Source organism: Schistocerca gregaria, chromosome 3 (assembly GCF_023897955.1).
Source record: "Schistocerca gregaria isolate iqSchGreg1 chromosome 3, iqSchGreg1.2, whole genome shotgun sequence".
In the NCBI taxonomy this organism is placed as follows: domain Eukaryota; kingdom Metazoa; phylum Arthropoda; class Insecta; order Orthoptera; family Acrididae; genus Schistocerca; species Schistocerca gregaria.
Window position 1 is genome coordinate 714,032,664 of NC_064922.1, and position 17,311 is coordinate 714,049,974.

A 17,311-nucleotide genomic window follows, 5' to 3' on the forward strand; every position below is an offset into this window, starting at 1 on the left:
CCAATACGCAAACTGCGAGTGTTTTCCATCTTTTGGAACATTGTTTTGGGAATACAACGATCGAAATTAAAATAATTTTTTTATAGTAAATACAATCTAGGATCGCCTGTGAATTGTTAAAATTAAGATTTATTAATCATGTGACCAGTTTCGATTATGGTACTGCTGGAGCAGTGTTTGTCAGCGTTACATAGCGGACTGCTCCCCGTCACGCTCTCTCCAGCCGTCATCATAAAGTTCTAATGGTCATGCCGCCATCATAATCGGCCAATTGGTTCAAATGGCTGTGAGCACTATGGGACTTGACTGCTGATGTCATCAGGCCCCTGGAACTTATAACTACTTAAACCTAACTAACGTAAGGATATCACACACATCCATGCATAATGCAGGATTCGAACCTGTGACCGTAGCGGTCGCGCGGTGCCAGACTGTAGCGCATAGTACAGCACGGCCACTCCGGTCGGCTCTGCCAATTGATTAATAAATTTTAATTTTGATAATTTACATGCGATCCTAGTGGGTTTTCATATAAAATGTTTTATTTTTGCAATTAATTTTTTTAAGTAAAACATACAGTTTAAATGTGGCAATATTTAATTTGAAGTTTATGTTGCATTTCAGAACATGTTGCATCATATCTGAGGTAATATAATTTATTTGAGACATACAGCGATTTTTTCTTGTACTTAACCTCAACTAGGTTCCCAGGTAATCAATGTTAAAATGGCACATTGTGTGTTGACGGCTTATTTTGTAAACGTTTTAGAATATTGTGATACCATAGATGTGGAAAATAATTAATTTATGGCCTTGTTGTGCCTTAAAGCAAGTATCGGTTATTGACTGAAATATGAACGCTTTTATTCAGCACAGACATCGTTGGTGAACATGGGAACAACTTGCAGTACGTTTCCAGGGTTTACGCTATAGCAGGAACAGGCATTTAAGGAGAAACTCGCGTTCGACAACTACATGGACAACACACGAATGTTGCACGGATCATACGAGGAAGAGATACAGATTGCAATCCATGAAACATTATCACATGGTTAGATGCAAGACTAAAATATGAACTAACAACTCCAATGTGTTATGTGACGAACACTGTCAGTGTTATTTGTGGATGTGAACAACAAGTCTCACGCCGTGATTTTACGAAATACAATCTTGGTGCATCACAGCCGTAAGTTTATTCCGTCACTGCAACCCGTTTCTTAAGAGGACATTCTCGTGCGTTATTGGTTCCATCCGTACCAGGCAGTAGATAAGCCAGCCCGTTAGCTATCGATTACGCATCCCAGCCGCTTGGACACCAAATGTTTACCGTAGTTCCTACCACACCGCGAGCACCTTTAGAGCTTTCATCCGCCAAGCTTGTGCTCATGAAACGCCGACATAATACTTGAAGTGCTCAGTTCAGACGTCAACCAATCCCTTTTCGGATTTCCAATTCGACCATTCGTCTACGTGGTTCTCCATCAATAAAATGACGTATAGATCCATTGCGTTACAGAAGACACATCGATATTCTTTCACTACTTTCATCTTCTCCCATACCTGGTAACAAAAGCACTTAGGCAGGCCTCTTCAGGTGAAACTGTACACCGATCTGCCGATTTCATGGATGAACATCACACACCAAATCTACAAACTTCACCTCTCACAGACAGACTGAAGCGTGTGTTGTCGGATGCAATCGTGAGAAACGAAGAAACCAACCTTAAAAGAATTCAACTATCAGATAAGAATGCAGTACTGAATACTTCAGTTACTATGCAAGGAGCAGGTACATCCACGAAACTACTACGCGAACAGCAATAGTATTACACTGTTCACTATCAAGAGCAACATCGTACATCATTCTAGCCATTGAAACAGTAACATTCCAGCCCACTGGGACGAGAGTAACAGCGATGGTCCTCACGGAAAGTTCAGGTCAGTCAGAGCAGTATTCAAAGTGCACAAGTGGCTCCATAATGTGACGCTGATATCAAACAATCGCTACGAACACAGAGTCAACAGTGAGGAGTCAAACACGATACTCTGCACAGTGTACATTCTACACCTGGAATGCAGTGCTTAGCACCAGATCAACTACTTGTGACTAAAACAAACAGATGAGCTACTGCATATGGAAATAGTGCGGCCATTGGACAGTTTGTAGGTCTCATCTGTAGGTTTAATGGCAAAAAAGGACAGCTCATACAGACTTTATGGGGACTATCAGCCTCTGAATGCGCGAAAAATACCCAACAGATTTCCAGTCCCGAATTTGGAAGCTTTTCCCAAATGTCTGGCAGATTCCGCCATTTTCAGGGAGTCAGACTGCAAGAAAGCATAATCCTACAGCGAGCGAAGACATGCCCAAAACTGCTATAATCACCCCGTTCAGACTCGATGAGTTTTCGTTATTCTGGATGGGTTAAAAATGCCCCAGAAGCCTGGTAGCGCTTCGTTGACAAGTTATGACTCCAATTTCCAGTTTGCTCCTCTTACACATGTGACTTCCTTGCTTTCTCGGCTTTCCTACATAAACACGTGGAAGCTTTGCAGGGTTCGTAACATGTTAGATCGACAGAGCGTGGTAATAAAGAAAGACAACCTGAAGTCGTTTTTATATGCCATCTCGTAGATCACGAAGGACTCCACCCCACGCAGGAACTTATAGAACTACTAGAAGCGCTACTTAGACCTGTGAGGAAATTTCAGGGGACAGTGAATTTCTACAGGTGTCATTAACCTCTGACAGCAGCACTACCTTAGGTAGCAGCGCTCACTGATGGCTTCGCAGTAAAAAGCAAACAGGGAAACAGTTGCTGAAGTGGACCTAACCGTGAACGCATTGTCCACAAGTATAGAGGACGAGGAGTTTCCAGTAGTACAGGCACAAGACCATTAAATTCAAGAACTTTTCTACAATGCGCACACCACCCTTAAGTTGGAACATCACTCCCTGGCTCAGAGAATCAGACGTGTCTTTAACTGCTTACACCAGTTGTCTCACCTAGGGGTATGACCCTTGACGAAATTGGCAACAGACCGTTTCGTGTGGCTACAAGAACAAAGTTGGAAACATTGGACACAAGCGTGTGCAGCATGTCAGCGGAGCAAAACAGGACTTCACACACCCTGTCCCTTCACCAATTCGACACCACTACAGGCAGGCTACACCGTGTTCACATAGACTTGGATGGCCCCATTCCAGATTCAAATGCTTATATGTACTTTCTCAGAGCGATTGATCGTGTGACACAGTGGATGGAGCCAGCAGAATGTGTTGAACTTGTTGAACCACTGAACACGTAGAAGTCACCGGAACTAGTTCCCAGAGCACAGAAACAGAATAGAGTAAGGTAACAGGAGAGTGACATTATCTAGGGTCGAATGGAACGGTATTGCTAGAGCACACACAAGTATTAACATGAGACAGCTTCTAGGACCAAATATTTCAACACAAATAGACATTCACAAGAATGCTTCGTCAACACTTTTGCGTGTGAGTGCGAGTGAGCTCAGCGGATTATTGTTGGACAGTGCATACCAACCTTCCTCCGTTACTCTCGTAACATTGTGTAAGAAATACTAAGGAGGACGCAACGACGCATATCAGTTCCTTGGATCTCACTTCATTACAGGCAATAGATGAATTAATTATTTGAGAGAAAGAACAAATTTCGTTATACATCAAACGTTACAGAATGTACGGAAATATCAAGACATATGTAGACGGTTTTTACGATCAGTGTATCAACCACTAGTGACCCCTGGGTGCTAGCACTTATTTGTGCAGCTTATTTTTGCCCAAAAAAGGAAGACACTCTTTCAAGACAAGCAACTATTCACAAAATACCCATGGAGTAGATTCGTACGAGGAAACAAGAAATTTTGGGTTGGACAGTGTATGAATAACCAAAGTAACAATATTAAACTGGAATAAGATTTTTTTGTGTTTACGGGAACAAAAGGTTCAGAACAAATAAAAAAAAATGGAGGATAGTTGACTAGGTTAAGAAAGACTATACTTCGGGAGTTTTTTTGTATTGTGAAAGGAGTGTTTCAGTAAGGGAACAGGAAAATGAAATTACTCAAGCACACGAAAGTATCAACATCAGCTGATAGGCGTAAACATTAGACAGAGCTTATCAATCACAGGAGGGCGATGTCAACACTTCTATTGGTAAGTGCGAGGAAGCTCAGCGGAATATTGTTTAACGACCAGCCTCCGTTACCCTCGCAACATCTTGTAAGAATCGCTAAAGAGGACGGACGCAACAACGCATATCGGGGGATCCGTCACAGCAGTTAAGACACTGAAAGAAACTGCTGAAACAAATGTAGCAGAACGGAATACAACTCTTACAGCGCAGAACCGACTCAGTCATGACGAATGATGTCAAAAAGCAGAGCCTCTCCTAGACACCATAAATACTCCACCTCAGTAGAATAGAGTCAGTCAATCAGTAGGATCGATGGAGTTCATGTCATTCACACTCGATTCCCTGATGATTGTATTGTGATACCTTGTGTATGAGACTGTTACAGTACCGGTCATACTCTTACGAGATGAATACCGATCGGTAGCCACGAGCCACGGTGATAAAAGACAGCATCTAGTAGCAGCCCCCCCCCCCCCTATCGATACCACTGGCCTACTACCATCAACGTGCCAGCCAGGGACACAGTCTGCTGTAAGCCCCAGCGTCACTTGGAACAAATGGCCTACCGACTTGTGGACCAGAATCAGCATTCGACACGACTTCACAGCATCCTACATCGCGGTCCATCCAACACGGGCAGTGACCCGTGAATGTCAGAGGACTCTCAAAACGGTGTGTGAGACACAACGTGCATATGCCACAGTCACTACCATCTCCGCACAGAGCTTCCGACAGGATGTGCCTTCCACAGCATAGGCGGCAACCTGGTTTACTAGGAGTCACTGGCCTCCATGCAGGGCTGATGCAACGAGCTATAGCAACCTGAGCCAGCCACTGAGTTTAGTAGGTTCTTCGCCTGCTTGCTAAGTCACCAGCCGCCGCTGAAGATACGGCAGTTAGTTGTACACAGAGAAACAAATGAAGTAATATGTAATTCTGTTTTACTGTGTCTAGCGACGCCACACTGGTTGCTCTGCATTCATCCTGGCAAAGGGGTTTCTGTCCAATGAGCTGGCTACCCCTACAACGACGATCCACTCACACACGTGTGAGTCACTGTGAATACGCCGGGGAAGCCTCTATCCTCTTCACCGCACCTCATCTAACGACAAATATTGCCCCCAGCTGTGTTCACACTCATGTGTCCGGATGACGCACAGCACTCCTGTTTTGGCCACCCCCGCCGTCCATGATGATAATTACAGGAGTACATTCTGGACTGAGTGAAGGCAATGTGGATTCTTTCAGCTGTGCTGCGTACTATGGAAAAAGGGGTGGGGGGTCGGAGACTTTGTGGAGACTGCAGGCTACGAAGCAATCAAAAATCATTACAAACGTAGAACCTCTGACAATGTAATCTCCCTGACATCCTTGCATTCAGCAGTCCGACTTAACTACTGATCTATAAATATGTACTTTTAGTTTGTGCAGTGTTATTAGCAATAAAGTGCGTTTAGTCAACCATAATTTCCGATTCGTGTATTTAACTTCCCTACGGTGATAACTACAAATACAAAAGTGGAAAATTTCTTAAAAATAAAATAAATACACAAATATGTTCAAATTCATCCATTCCCTTTATTCATGCTTATATGTTCATATTTACGCAACAACGTGTCTAAGAAATGTTCTTTCACGTTAGTAAAATTTTACCTTGCTTTGTAACAATTATGGCACAGAGCAAACTAAATAAGACCTTAACTCCAAGAGGATGTTTATTGTTTCCATCAATACAGTTTTTTTCTTCGCAAAGGAATCTTACGGCGTGGAAGTCCACCAAAGCAGCTCTTACGAAAAGAAGATTCGTCAACAGTAACACTGTCTCTCTTAACTGAAAAATTAATAAAATAGAACGACAAGAACAAAAATACAGCAGGGAAAACGATGGTATAGCATTTGCTCGCAACAGGTAAAAGTTTCGGATTTGAGTCCTGATCCGCCACACAGCTTTGATCTGCCATGAGGTTTCAAAATCACCACACACTTCGCTGCAGAGTGCAAACTAATTCAAGAAATAATAGTAACCTATCTTTCAGGAGTGCTAGCCCCGCAAGGTATGCAGAAGAACTCGTGTGGCGTTTCGGAGATAGCACAGAGGTACCGGTGGAGATAAAGCCGAAATACTGTATCTTAGTACAATTAAGTATAGTTTAAAATGAGATGATCAATAAAAGATTTAGCACGCCAAAAGAAATAGTTGGGTCAGCTTTTCTCTTCCATCTCACTAGAGAATCATCATGTTTTAACAAACAAGAGAAAAAGCACATGAACGTACCCCGGAAGACAAGTAAAAGTGAGCGAATGGAAGGTCTGTAAGGAAAGGTAAGGAGACCATTATTGAAAAGAAAAAAAAAGGTAGCTAAGTATGGTAGAGCATTTGCCTGTAAACTGCAAAACCCCCTGATTCGAGTTATAGCATGCCACACTGTTTTGAGCAGCCAGAAAGTGTCAGGTATTTCTTAAAAAGTCTAATCATGTTTCAGCATATTTGTGAAATGACTAGTCAGATCTTTTCTTCGGGTCTCATTTTCTAGAATGTTGGGTTCTACAGGACCTTCTTTACATTATTACATAGCTCGCTGAAGTTATTTTCGTGGTACCTAACCTCATCTGCGTGCTCATCTCTTTGAGGAACACATACAAAATCATAGTACACGTTTCTAATAAGAATCAAGAGCATGTTGCAACCCCGAATTTCACTACAAAAGTTCCTTAACGGAGTCTTTCTGTTCAGCTTCAGAAGAAACAAATGAAGCACGAAGAAGTATTACAAAACCTTCAGCGAACTGAAATTATAGTGAGCAGCAAAGTGCTGCTAGTGCGTAGATTGTACGCTAAAGCTCTGAAACAAATGAGATTCGTCACAAAATCTTAGTTTAAAGATTAGGTATTTACCTGTGAAGCAGCGGACACAGAACAGTCTGTGCGGGCAGAGAGATAGTCTTTCCTGAGACAATTCCCGCACGCAGCAACATTCAGGTCACATAAGCTTGTTCCTGCTCGATGATGGAAGACTAATCCTTCGTGATCATTCATCCCCAGTAACAAAATTTGTAAGGTGTAGCAAATACGTTATGAGCCACTTAGCTGAGTGAACGAAGAGGAATCCTGCTCGTGCCCCTACTTACTAACAAACAGGTCGCTCAACAGTGCGGGAGAAAACTCTCTACGTGACTGCATTCAAGTGCAGTTGTGTCGGAGCTCATCGTGGAACAAGGCTACACGATAAACTTCTGTGTTATGTTTGCAGAAAACGTGGGGGAAACAAAGGAATAGACAAAGTGTTTTATCAGCAACAGAATACTGCAAGAGCAAAGAAGCTTTTCAATAGGATGTGTAATCAGCGGATAAAACTTGTCCTGATATACGTTTTAACTTGACAAAACTATACTCATGTACATAGGACCCGTTATCTCACTCTCTTGAAGTCTTTCTTTGTAAACGTTTTATTGTGTATTGTACAGTAGCGTGTTCTTACTTGGATTAAAAACTGAATAGATTGCTTATATTATTTAAAAGAAATACTGTGAGATTTCTTAAATGAAACTTTACTTGCTATGACATCGTACTTGTCCAATCTGTACAAGCAGATCTTTCCCAGAATGAAAAATTAATTTTTTAACTTGATCTGCTACTACGACATAGACGAAGTACGGATGCTTTTCAGCCCATAGGTGGTCACCGTTTCGCCATCGTCGAAGTTAGTCATCTTCAAACGTTTGCAGTGGTACCAACCAGCGAAAACCCCACTAAAACCGTTCCATAATGAGGAATATGAAACTACATCGGATGTGTTAACGCGATGGCATGCAGACCATAACCAAGCACCCCCCACGATGTTGTGACGAAATGCCAGATTTAATACTGTGGGAAATCTACGGCTAGGAACGACCGAATGGTCGTGTTGATCCGGGGCATACTTAATGTGTAGTTATGCTTAACCCATCACAAACTACAGTAGACCAGTATTCTCTTGAATACCCTAGCAAAATTACAACTAATCACTTCAGATCTTTGTAGTAAGTTTGAACTGATTCCGTCATTCCCGTAATTCTTTGAAATTTAGCTACTGATCGCAGTAAGTAAAGATACCTGTTACATGTGTAAATGGATCGAACTACCACTTGTTTTAACATCTTAGTCTTTACCAAAGCAGCAAAGTTACACGAATAAAAATATTGATAACGTATTTGAGTTTGAGAGATTCGCAAGTGACATTTCTCAAAATGTTCAAATGTGTCTGAAATCTTATGGGACTTAACTGCTAAGGTCATCAGACCCTAAGCTTAAACACTACTTAACCTAAATTATCCTATGGACAAACACACACACCCATGCCCGAGGGAGGACTCGAACCTCCTCTGGGACCAGCCGCACAGTCCATGACTGCAGCGCCTCAGATATTTCTCAAGATGGCTTGTACTGGCTCATGAGTCGGTTATAAATACCGGCGCTGCAGTTCTCAGATGAGTTTAGTCGAATCGTTAAGCGGGTAAGCAGTGGAAATATAAGTGTTACTATTCGGCCGTGTAATCAGTGGCGGCTCGTGAGTATACGTTCAGGGACTTCACAAATTTTTAGATTCAGTAAAATATGTGAGTGTAAATTAATAGTAGCATCTTCTGTATAACAGTTATGCTTATCAACGTTTTTATACAACAACAGACTCTGCCAATAATAATAATAGTAATAGTAATAATAATAATAATAATATGTACAGCTTGTCTGAAAAAAGAAAGAACTGTTTTTGTGGCATTTCGATGTTTTGTGCATAATTAAGTACAGTTTATAGCAAGAACGGTATAATGTTTCAGCTTTCGATATTCCCTGTTCCGCATTTTTGTGTAAGTGAGAATTTCTGTGCTTGTTTATTTTTTCGGACAAATGTACAAGATCACTAACACTTATATGAATTAACGAATTAACTTCCAGGCTGAACTGTGCACGTTTGACAACAAGAGGAATCTGGAAAACTGAAAGGAGTTACTCTACAGAATCAAGAACATACACATACCGGACACAACAACCCTCATATCATTCGACGTCACATCAATGTTCACTTGCATTCCAATAAATGAAACAATCAACATATTCACACAAAGATTAAAACAACAAGGAAACACACAAGACACACACATCAATGAAATAACAACCATACTCAAGACCATAACATAACAAAATTATTTTGTATTAAAAAAATAATTTTATTCTCTACTTCAAGGACTGCCAATGGCATCACCAATCAGTGGCCTCCTAGCCAACATATTCATGAACAACCTGGAGAACATGATCTTCAGACACATAATAAAATCAGAAAACTACAAAGTTATATACTGGTACCGTTATGTTGATGACATAATATGCCTGATTCATGAACCACGTACACCAATAGAACAGCTACACAATAAAATATACAACTTACACCCAAAAATTAGCTTCACATTACAAACAGAAACTATCACCACACAACACTTTCTAGATCTCACCGTACATAAAACAAACAACACACTCAACTTCACAATATCCAGGAAACCGACAACCACCAACCACAAGCACCACCATTCACAACCTATCAAACTAACCACTGACACATAAGCATGCAAACTTCAGATTCATGCTCCACAGATTAAACAGAACACCCATGAACAAACAGAACCACACACAAGAACTAAACACAATAAAACAAATGGCAGTAGAAAATGGTTATACTACCCATATGGTAGACACGTTGAATCAAAAACTATGCAAGAAGTTCAAGAATGAACATACTACACACACAAAAATCCTCATCCAGCACAGAACAACACAAAACACAAACAATGACTACATACAAGACACAACAGATCAACAACACACACACACAAAACGAAATGGCACATACTCACCTACAATAACAAGATTGTTCACAGAATATGCAACAAAGAAACAGGGACTCCAAATAGGATACAGGACAGAGAACACTACACAGAAAAAGATCAGAACACAAGGAACACCCATGGATAAATTTAACAGATCAGGAATATATGAACTCACACGCAACACTTGCTAGTCAGTGTACGTAGGACAAGCATGCAGAAATTTCAAAACAAGATATTCAGAACATCTCAGAACACATTTGCTGACCACCTTGTAGCTAACAATCAACACCCAACCACAATAGAAACAGACTTAAGAATGCTAAAACCCAGCCACAGCCTATACAACAAACTGACCATTGAGGAAAATTCCATATACAGAAGGCAATAGCAGAAGGATAACAGGTCTTAAACTAATACACTACACTCTGTAAGGGCACACTATTTAACACATTAAAGGAACTTTACAAACAAAAGCAGCACAAACTGATAAAGACTACGCACGCACGCACACACACACACACACACACACACACACACACACACATACACTCCTAGAAATGGAAAAAAGAACACATTGACACCGGTGTGTCAGACCCACCATACTTGCTCCGGACACTGCGAGAGGGCTGTACAAGCAATGATCACACGCACGGCACAGCGGACTCACCAGGAACCGCGGTGTTGGCCGTCGAATGGCGCTAGCTGCGCAGCATTTGTGCACCGCCGCAGTCAGTGTCATCCAGTTTGCCGTGGCATACGGAGCTCCATCGCAGTCTTTAACACTGGTAGCATGCCGCGACAGCGTGGACGTGAACCGTATGTGCAGTTGACGGACTTTGAGCGAGGGCGTATAGTGGGCATGCGGGAGGCCGGGTGGACGTACCGCCGAATTGCTCAACACGTGGGGCGTGAGGTCTCCACAGTACATCGATGTTGTCGCCAGTGGTCGGCGGAAGGTGCACGTGCCCGTCGACCTGGGACCGGACCGCAGCGACGCACGGATGTACGCCAAGACCGTAGGATCCTACACAGTGCCGTAGGGGACCGCACCGCCACTTCTCAGCAAATTAGGGACACTGTTGCTCCTGGGGTATCGGCGACGACCATTCGCAACCGTCTCCAAGAAGCTGGGCTACGGTCCCGCACACCGTTAGGCCGTCTTCCGCTCACGCACCAACATCGTGCAGCCCGCCTCCAGTGGTGTCGCGACAGGCGTGAATGGGGGGACGAATGGAGACGTGTCGTCTTCAGCGATGAGAGTCGCTTCTGCCTTGGTGCCAATGATGGTCGTATGCGTGTTTGGCGCCGTGCAGTTGAGCGCCACAATCAGGACTGCATACGACCGAGGCACACAGGGCCAACACCCGGCATCATGGTGTGGGGAGCGATCTCCTACTCTGGCCGTACACCTCTGGTGATCGCCGAGGGGACACTGAATAGTGCACGGTACATCCAAACCGTCATCGAACCCATCGTTCTACCATTCCTAGACCGGCAAGGGAACTTGCTGTTCCAACAGGACAATGCACGTCCGCATGTATCCCGTGCCACCCAACGTGCTCTAGAAGGTGTAAGTCAACTACCCTGGCCAGCAAGATCTCCGGATCTGTCCCCCATTGAGCATGTTTGGGACTGGATGAAGCGTCGTCTCACGCGGTCTGCACGTCCAGCACAAACGCTGGTCCAACTGAGGCGCCAGGTGGAAATGGCATGGCAAGTCGTTCCACAGGACTACATCCAGCATCTCTACGATCGTCTCCATGGGAGAATAGCAGCCTGCATTGCTGCGAAAGGTGGATATACACTGTACTAGTGCCGACATTGTGCATGCTCTGTTGCCTGTGTCTATGTGCCTGTGGTTCTGTCAGTGTGATCATGTGATGTATCTGACCCCAGGAATGTGTCAATAAAGTTTCCCCTTCCTGGGACAATGAATTCACGGTGTTCTTATTTCAATTTCCAGGAGTGTATATACACACACACACACAAACACACACACACACACACATACGAGAAAGAAAGAAAATACACTAAAATCTGCAAAGGTGCAATATTTACACACAAGAGGAATACCATATCAAAGACAACACACACAGGTAAGAAACGCACAGAAAACACACACACAAAGATAAAATGCAAACAAAATTCAAACTTGGCGCCGAACTCTCTGGTGCACAAATGAACACTGACTGGGCTGGGACACCCAACAAACCACAATCACACTGTGTTTTGGATAAGTGAAAAGTGTTCTTGCTACGTTATATGTGGAAAATACTTGTTATAGTTAAGTGTGTATACAACAACACCTTAGCATGATGCGGCCATACGAAAACGTAAGTAAGAACGAATGTATGCACGAAAACATCGACACAAACTAAATTGCGTTCTAGAAGATAGGTTAACTCCCAGCAAAAAACCTTTTTCATCAACATTGTTTGGTTTGCAGGTGACAAGCTACCTGTAGCAGTTAACACACAATTGATCCAGAAAATTCATGCACACCAAATGTAATGATATTCAGAAAAAGAAACGATCTGTTGTTTGAACTAAAAAGATGCACACAATTTTATAATCACGTTTCAAAAATGTTCACATTGCAGAATAAATGAAAACGAAAACCCACTGATTATGGCACAGTGGTGCCAAGAAATGTTTGTGTACTGATAAAAAACGGTGTTTTGCTTGACTGGCGGACCTCACATCAAATAACGAAAATAAGACATTCGTACGTTGCACCCACACAACAACTTAATGTTACGTTACACTCCTTTTTTAAATATTCGCTTAGAGCCATGCTTATTTGATTTTGTCACTTCCTCAGTCAACGGATCTGGTCTACGAGACCCTAGGTCCTTTGCGGCTTACCTTTACTGGTAATTTTCTTTTCTGTTAGCACATAAAACAGGTTCATGTTGACACTGCACACGAAAGCCGATTCCTCTACAGTAAACAACCAGCTGGAAACAAACTGCTGCCTGTGGAATTAATTAAATTCGAGTACTTCTATCTACAAACACGCTAACGTGACTAGAGTACAAATGAGCCGTTTGGATCCCACATTTTGGTGAGACAACTCTTCGGCAATGTTCATATATATAATGTGGGCCTACGGGATAGATAAACCTGACCCAACATAAGACCAACAGATGTCAGAAGCATGAATCAATGCTACAGTTTCACAATCGACGATGATGTGCTTTACGATACTGAGCGCCTCGAATGGATAACGGTATGATAAAATTCAAAACTTAATATACCGTAACTCATCCATAATTAGATGAAATAGGTTTTTCTGTCACTATAGCTATGACATATACCGACGTTCGATCTAATTTTATTATATGATGAATGAACTGGCGTATCTGAGGAGTGTGCTACGGTCTAACAGAATTTATGGCAAGCGAACGGGAATAAAAGTTTGCTGCAGTCTGTTACGATGTGGTAGCATTGCCGTAAACTTCTAGGTGAATGGTAAGGGCTAGATATGCACGCCGAAAATCACATACGTTGTTTGTCAAATTGGGCCGTAACGCAATTACGTCATGCCAGTTGCGCATGTGCAAAAGCTCCTTAAAACTTGGAAAACTAACCCTGATGCCGCGTTCCACGGTGTCTATTGGTGTAGCAATGTAGCGTACTGCACTGGATTTAGTGCCATGTATTTCAGATTACTGTATCTACATCACGTGTAACAACATTCAAAGAAAAATAACCAGTCAAACTGGAAGATGCCAAAAGTTGGGATATCCACGTGCTCTTCTGTTCTTACACAACAGTCGCTACTGCACGTAAATGTGTATTACATTCTTCCAAATTACAGTCTCGTAAGAAGTGACAAACTGACAAACATAATTTTCAGGCCATGGTTATTTAATTTATGATTTCTTACTCTAACAAAGCTTTATTTCAATAAGACGTTTAGGAGATAACGACATTGACGTTTAGAGTATTGTATTAACTGATGATGTAAGAAGGGCGCAAGGAGAGAACGTGCAGCAATTTCGCTGACATTAGTATCAGCATTCTTGGAACATATACTACTGGCCATTAAATTGCTACACCACGAAGATGACGTGTTACAGACACGAAATTTACCCGACAGGAAGAAGATGCTGTGATATGCAAATGATTAGCTTTTCAGAGCATTCACACAAGGTTGGCGCCGATGGCGACACCTACAACGTGCAGACATTAGGAAAGTTTCCAATCGATTTCTCATACATAAACAGCGGTTGACCGGCGTTACTTGGTGAAACGTTGTTGTGATGCCTTGTGTAAGGAGGAGAAATACGTACCATCACGTTTCCGACTTTGATAAAGGTCGGATTGTAGCCTATCGCGATTGCGGTTTATCGTATCGAGACATTGCTGCTCACGTTGGTCGAGATTCAATGACTGGTAGCAGAATATGGAATCGATGGGTTCACGAGGGTAATACGGAACGTCGTGCTGGACCCCAACGGCCTCGTATCACTAGCAGTCGAGCTGACAGGCATCTTATACGCATGACTGGAACGGATCGTGCAGCCACGTCTCCATCACTCAATCAACAGATGGGGACCTTCGCAAGACAACAACAATCTACACGAACAGTTCGACGACATTTGCAGCACCGTGGTCTATCAGCTCGGAGACCATGGCTGCGGTTACCCTTGACGCTGCATCACTGGCAGGGGCGCCTGCGATGGTGTACTCAACGACGAACCTGGGTGCACGAATGGCAAAATGTCATTTTCTTCGGATGAATCCAGGTTCTGTTTACAGCATCATGATGGTCGCATCCGTGTTTTGCCACATCGTGGTGAACGCACATTGGGAGCTTGTATTCGTCATCGCCATACTGGCGTATCACTCGGCGTGATGGTATGGGGTGCCATTGGTTATACGTCTCGGTCACCTCTTGTTCGCATTGAAGGCACTTTGAACAGTGGACGTTACATTTCAGATGTGTTACGACCCGTGGCTCTACCCTTCATTCGATCCCTGCGAAACCCTACATTTCAGCAGGATAATGCATGACCGCATGTTGCAGGTCCTGTACGTGCCTTTCTGGATACAGTAAGTTCGATTGCTGTCCTGCCCAGCACTTTCTCCAGCCTCTCACCAATTGAAAACGTCTGGTCAATGATGGCCGAGCAACTGGCTCGTCACAATACGCCAGTCACTACTCTTGATGAATTGTGGTACCGTGTTGAAGCTGCATGGGCAGCTGTACCTGTACACGCCATCCAAGCTCTGCTCGACTCAATGCGCAGGCGTATCAAGGCCGTTATTACGGCCAAAATAATGTTCGAATGTGTGTGAAATCTTATGGGACTTAACTGCTAAAGTCATCAGTCCCTAAGCTTACACACTACTTAACCTAAATTATCCTAAGGACAAACACATACTCCCATGCAGGAGGGAGGAGTCGAATCTCCGCCGGGACCAGCCGCACAGTCCATGACTGCAGCACCCTAGGCCGATCGGCTAATCCCACCCGGCTATTACGGCCAGAGGTGGTTGTTGTGGGTACTGATTTCTCAGAATCTATGCACCCAAACTGCGTGAAAATATAATCACATGTCAGTTCTAGTATAATATATTTGTTCAGTGAATATCCGTTTATCATCTGCATTTCTTCTCGGTGTAGCAATTTTAATGGAGAGTAGTGTATGATATCAGGGTCATATTTTCACGGAATCGCTGACGCCAACATCCAGTCCCTCGGGCAATGAAATTATTTTCAGAATTACCTTCTTTCACCCCCGTAACCCTCCCCCTGTAACCAATAGCGCTACAGCGACTGGCTCCCAAAACCAATGTCGTGCATAACACTGCCCTTCAAGCAATTTTAATTTTTATGGTTACACTGCACGAACACCGTTCTTTTTTTGATGTCTGTACGTACGTTCAGGTCTCATGTGTTCAATTTATGAGACGCCTACATTGAGTAAAGGAGACTTTCAAATCATTCAAATGGCTCTAAGCACTATGGGCCTTAACATCAGAGGCCATGAGTCTGCTAGACGTAGAACTACTAAAACATAATTAACATAAGGACATCACGCACCTCTATGCTCGAGGCAGGCTTCGAAACTGCCACCGTTTCGGCAGCGCGGTTCCGGACTGAAGTGTCTAGAACCGCTCGGCAACATCGGCCAGCAAAGAAGACTTAAACAACTCTTTTTTTTTTGTAAACACATGCACTGTCCAGTCACCCCGACCATGTGTCAAAAGTCTGTATAATCACCCTTGGAAAGGGAACCGCTGCAAGGCGTACAGGAAGAGAGCTAATGAGTTTCTGGAAGATACCGACGGGGATATGGAGCCATGCTGACTCCAGTAATGTGGCCAGCTGTGCTAGGTTTCTTGGTAGAAAGTCCCTCGCGTGAACAGTACAATCGAGGTGGTTCAATAGATTCTCGATTGGTGGCCAGGGGAGTACAATAAACGCACCCTACTGCTCTTTGAACCATACACGTACAATTCGATGTACATGACGTGTTGTACTGTCCTGTTAGTAGATGCCATCGTGCCGAGGAGAAACAAACTGCATGGAGGGACGGACACGGTCCACAAGGATATATACATTCTTATTTTGATTCATTGTGCTTCTCAGAATGACAAGATCGGATATGGAATGGCAAGAAAACATTCATCAGGAAATCACACACTTTACTTTCAGATGTTTCACGTTATACACCTCAACAGCCATCTCTCTGATGCAGCATAAAATGTGAGTCACGTGAGAAGTCCACCTGTCGCCAGTCAGTGGACGCTCAGCTGCGGTACTGGCGTCCTAATTTCAGCCTCCGCCGCTGATGAACGGCAACCAGCATGGATGCATGAACCAAGCGTCAGGTGCGGAGGGTCATACGCAGCATCGTCTGTTGAAATGTCGTTGACGAGAACTGTTGGTAACCCTTTTCTTCATCTGGGCTGTCAGCTGCTCAACAATTGCACATCTGTTCGCCCGGACACGTCTATTGCAGCCGTTATGAATGGCCTGTGGTGCACCAAAGTCGACTTGGCGTCGATTGTGGACAGCGCCATATTGATACTCACAGTGAACTTTAACAACAGCTGTACGCGAACGGTTTACAAACTTAGCCATTTGGGAAATGCCTCGACCCTTGGTTCGACAGCATGTAATGTTGATGCCCTTTTGGATCTCGCATAAATAGCTCCGTTTCCGCATTACGACTACGACTGCATCGTTTCGGCCGTCCCCCCTGCCTCCCCCACGTCATACCGGCACACTTTATATACTTGGATAACAAGTTCTCGGTTTACTTGCCCCGTCAAATTTGG

The 17,311-nt window shown here is 43.4% G+C and overlaps 1 protein-coding gene across 4 annotated transcripts in view; it reads right to left on the minus strand.

Annotated features, from left to right (window-relative positions):
- Positions 1–17,311, minus strand: part of LOC126354409 (solute carrier family 22 member 7-like) — a 237,948-nt gene that overhangs the window by 155,347 nt on the left and 65,290 nt on the right. The window contains exon 1 of one of the 4 annotated variants that reach the window (XM_050004024.1): positions 7,056–7,346. The exons of 1 other annotated variant lie outside the window; for it this stretch is intronic. In XM_050004024.1, coding sequence (XP_049859981.1) covers positions 7,056–7,196 — 141 coding nt within the window. In that variant the 5' untranslated portion in view covers positions 7,197–7,346. Of the gene's footprint in view, positions 1–7,055; positions 7,347–17,311 lie in introns of those variants that run through there. 2 more of the 4 variants (XM_050004025.1, XM_050004027.1) reach the window with 2 other exon arrangements.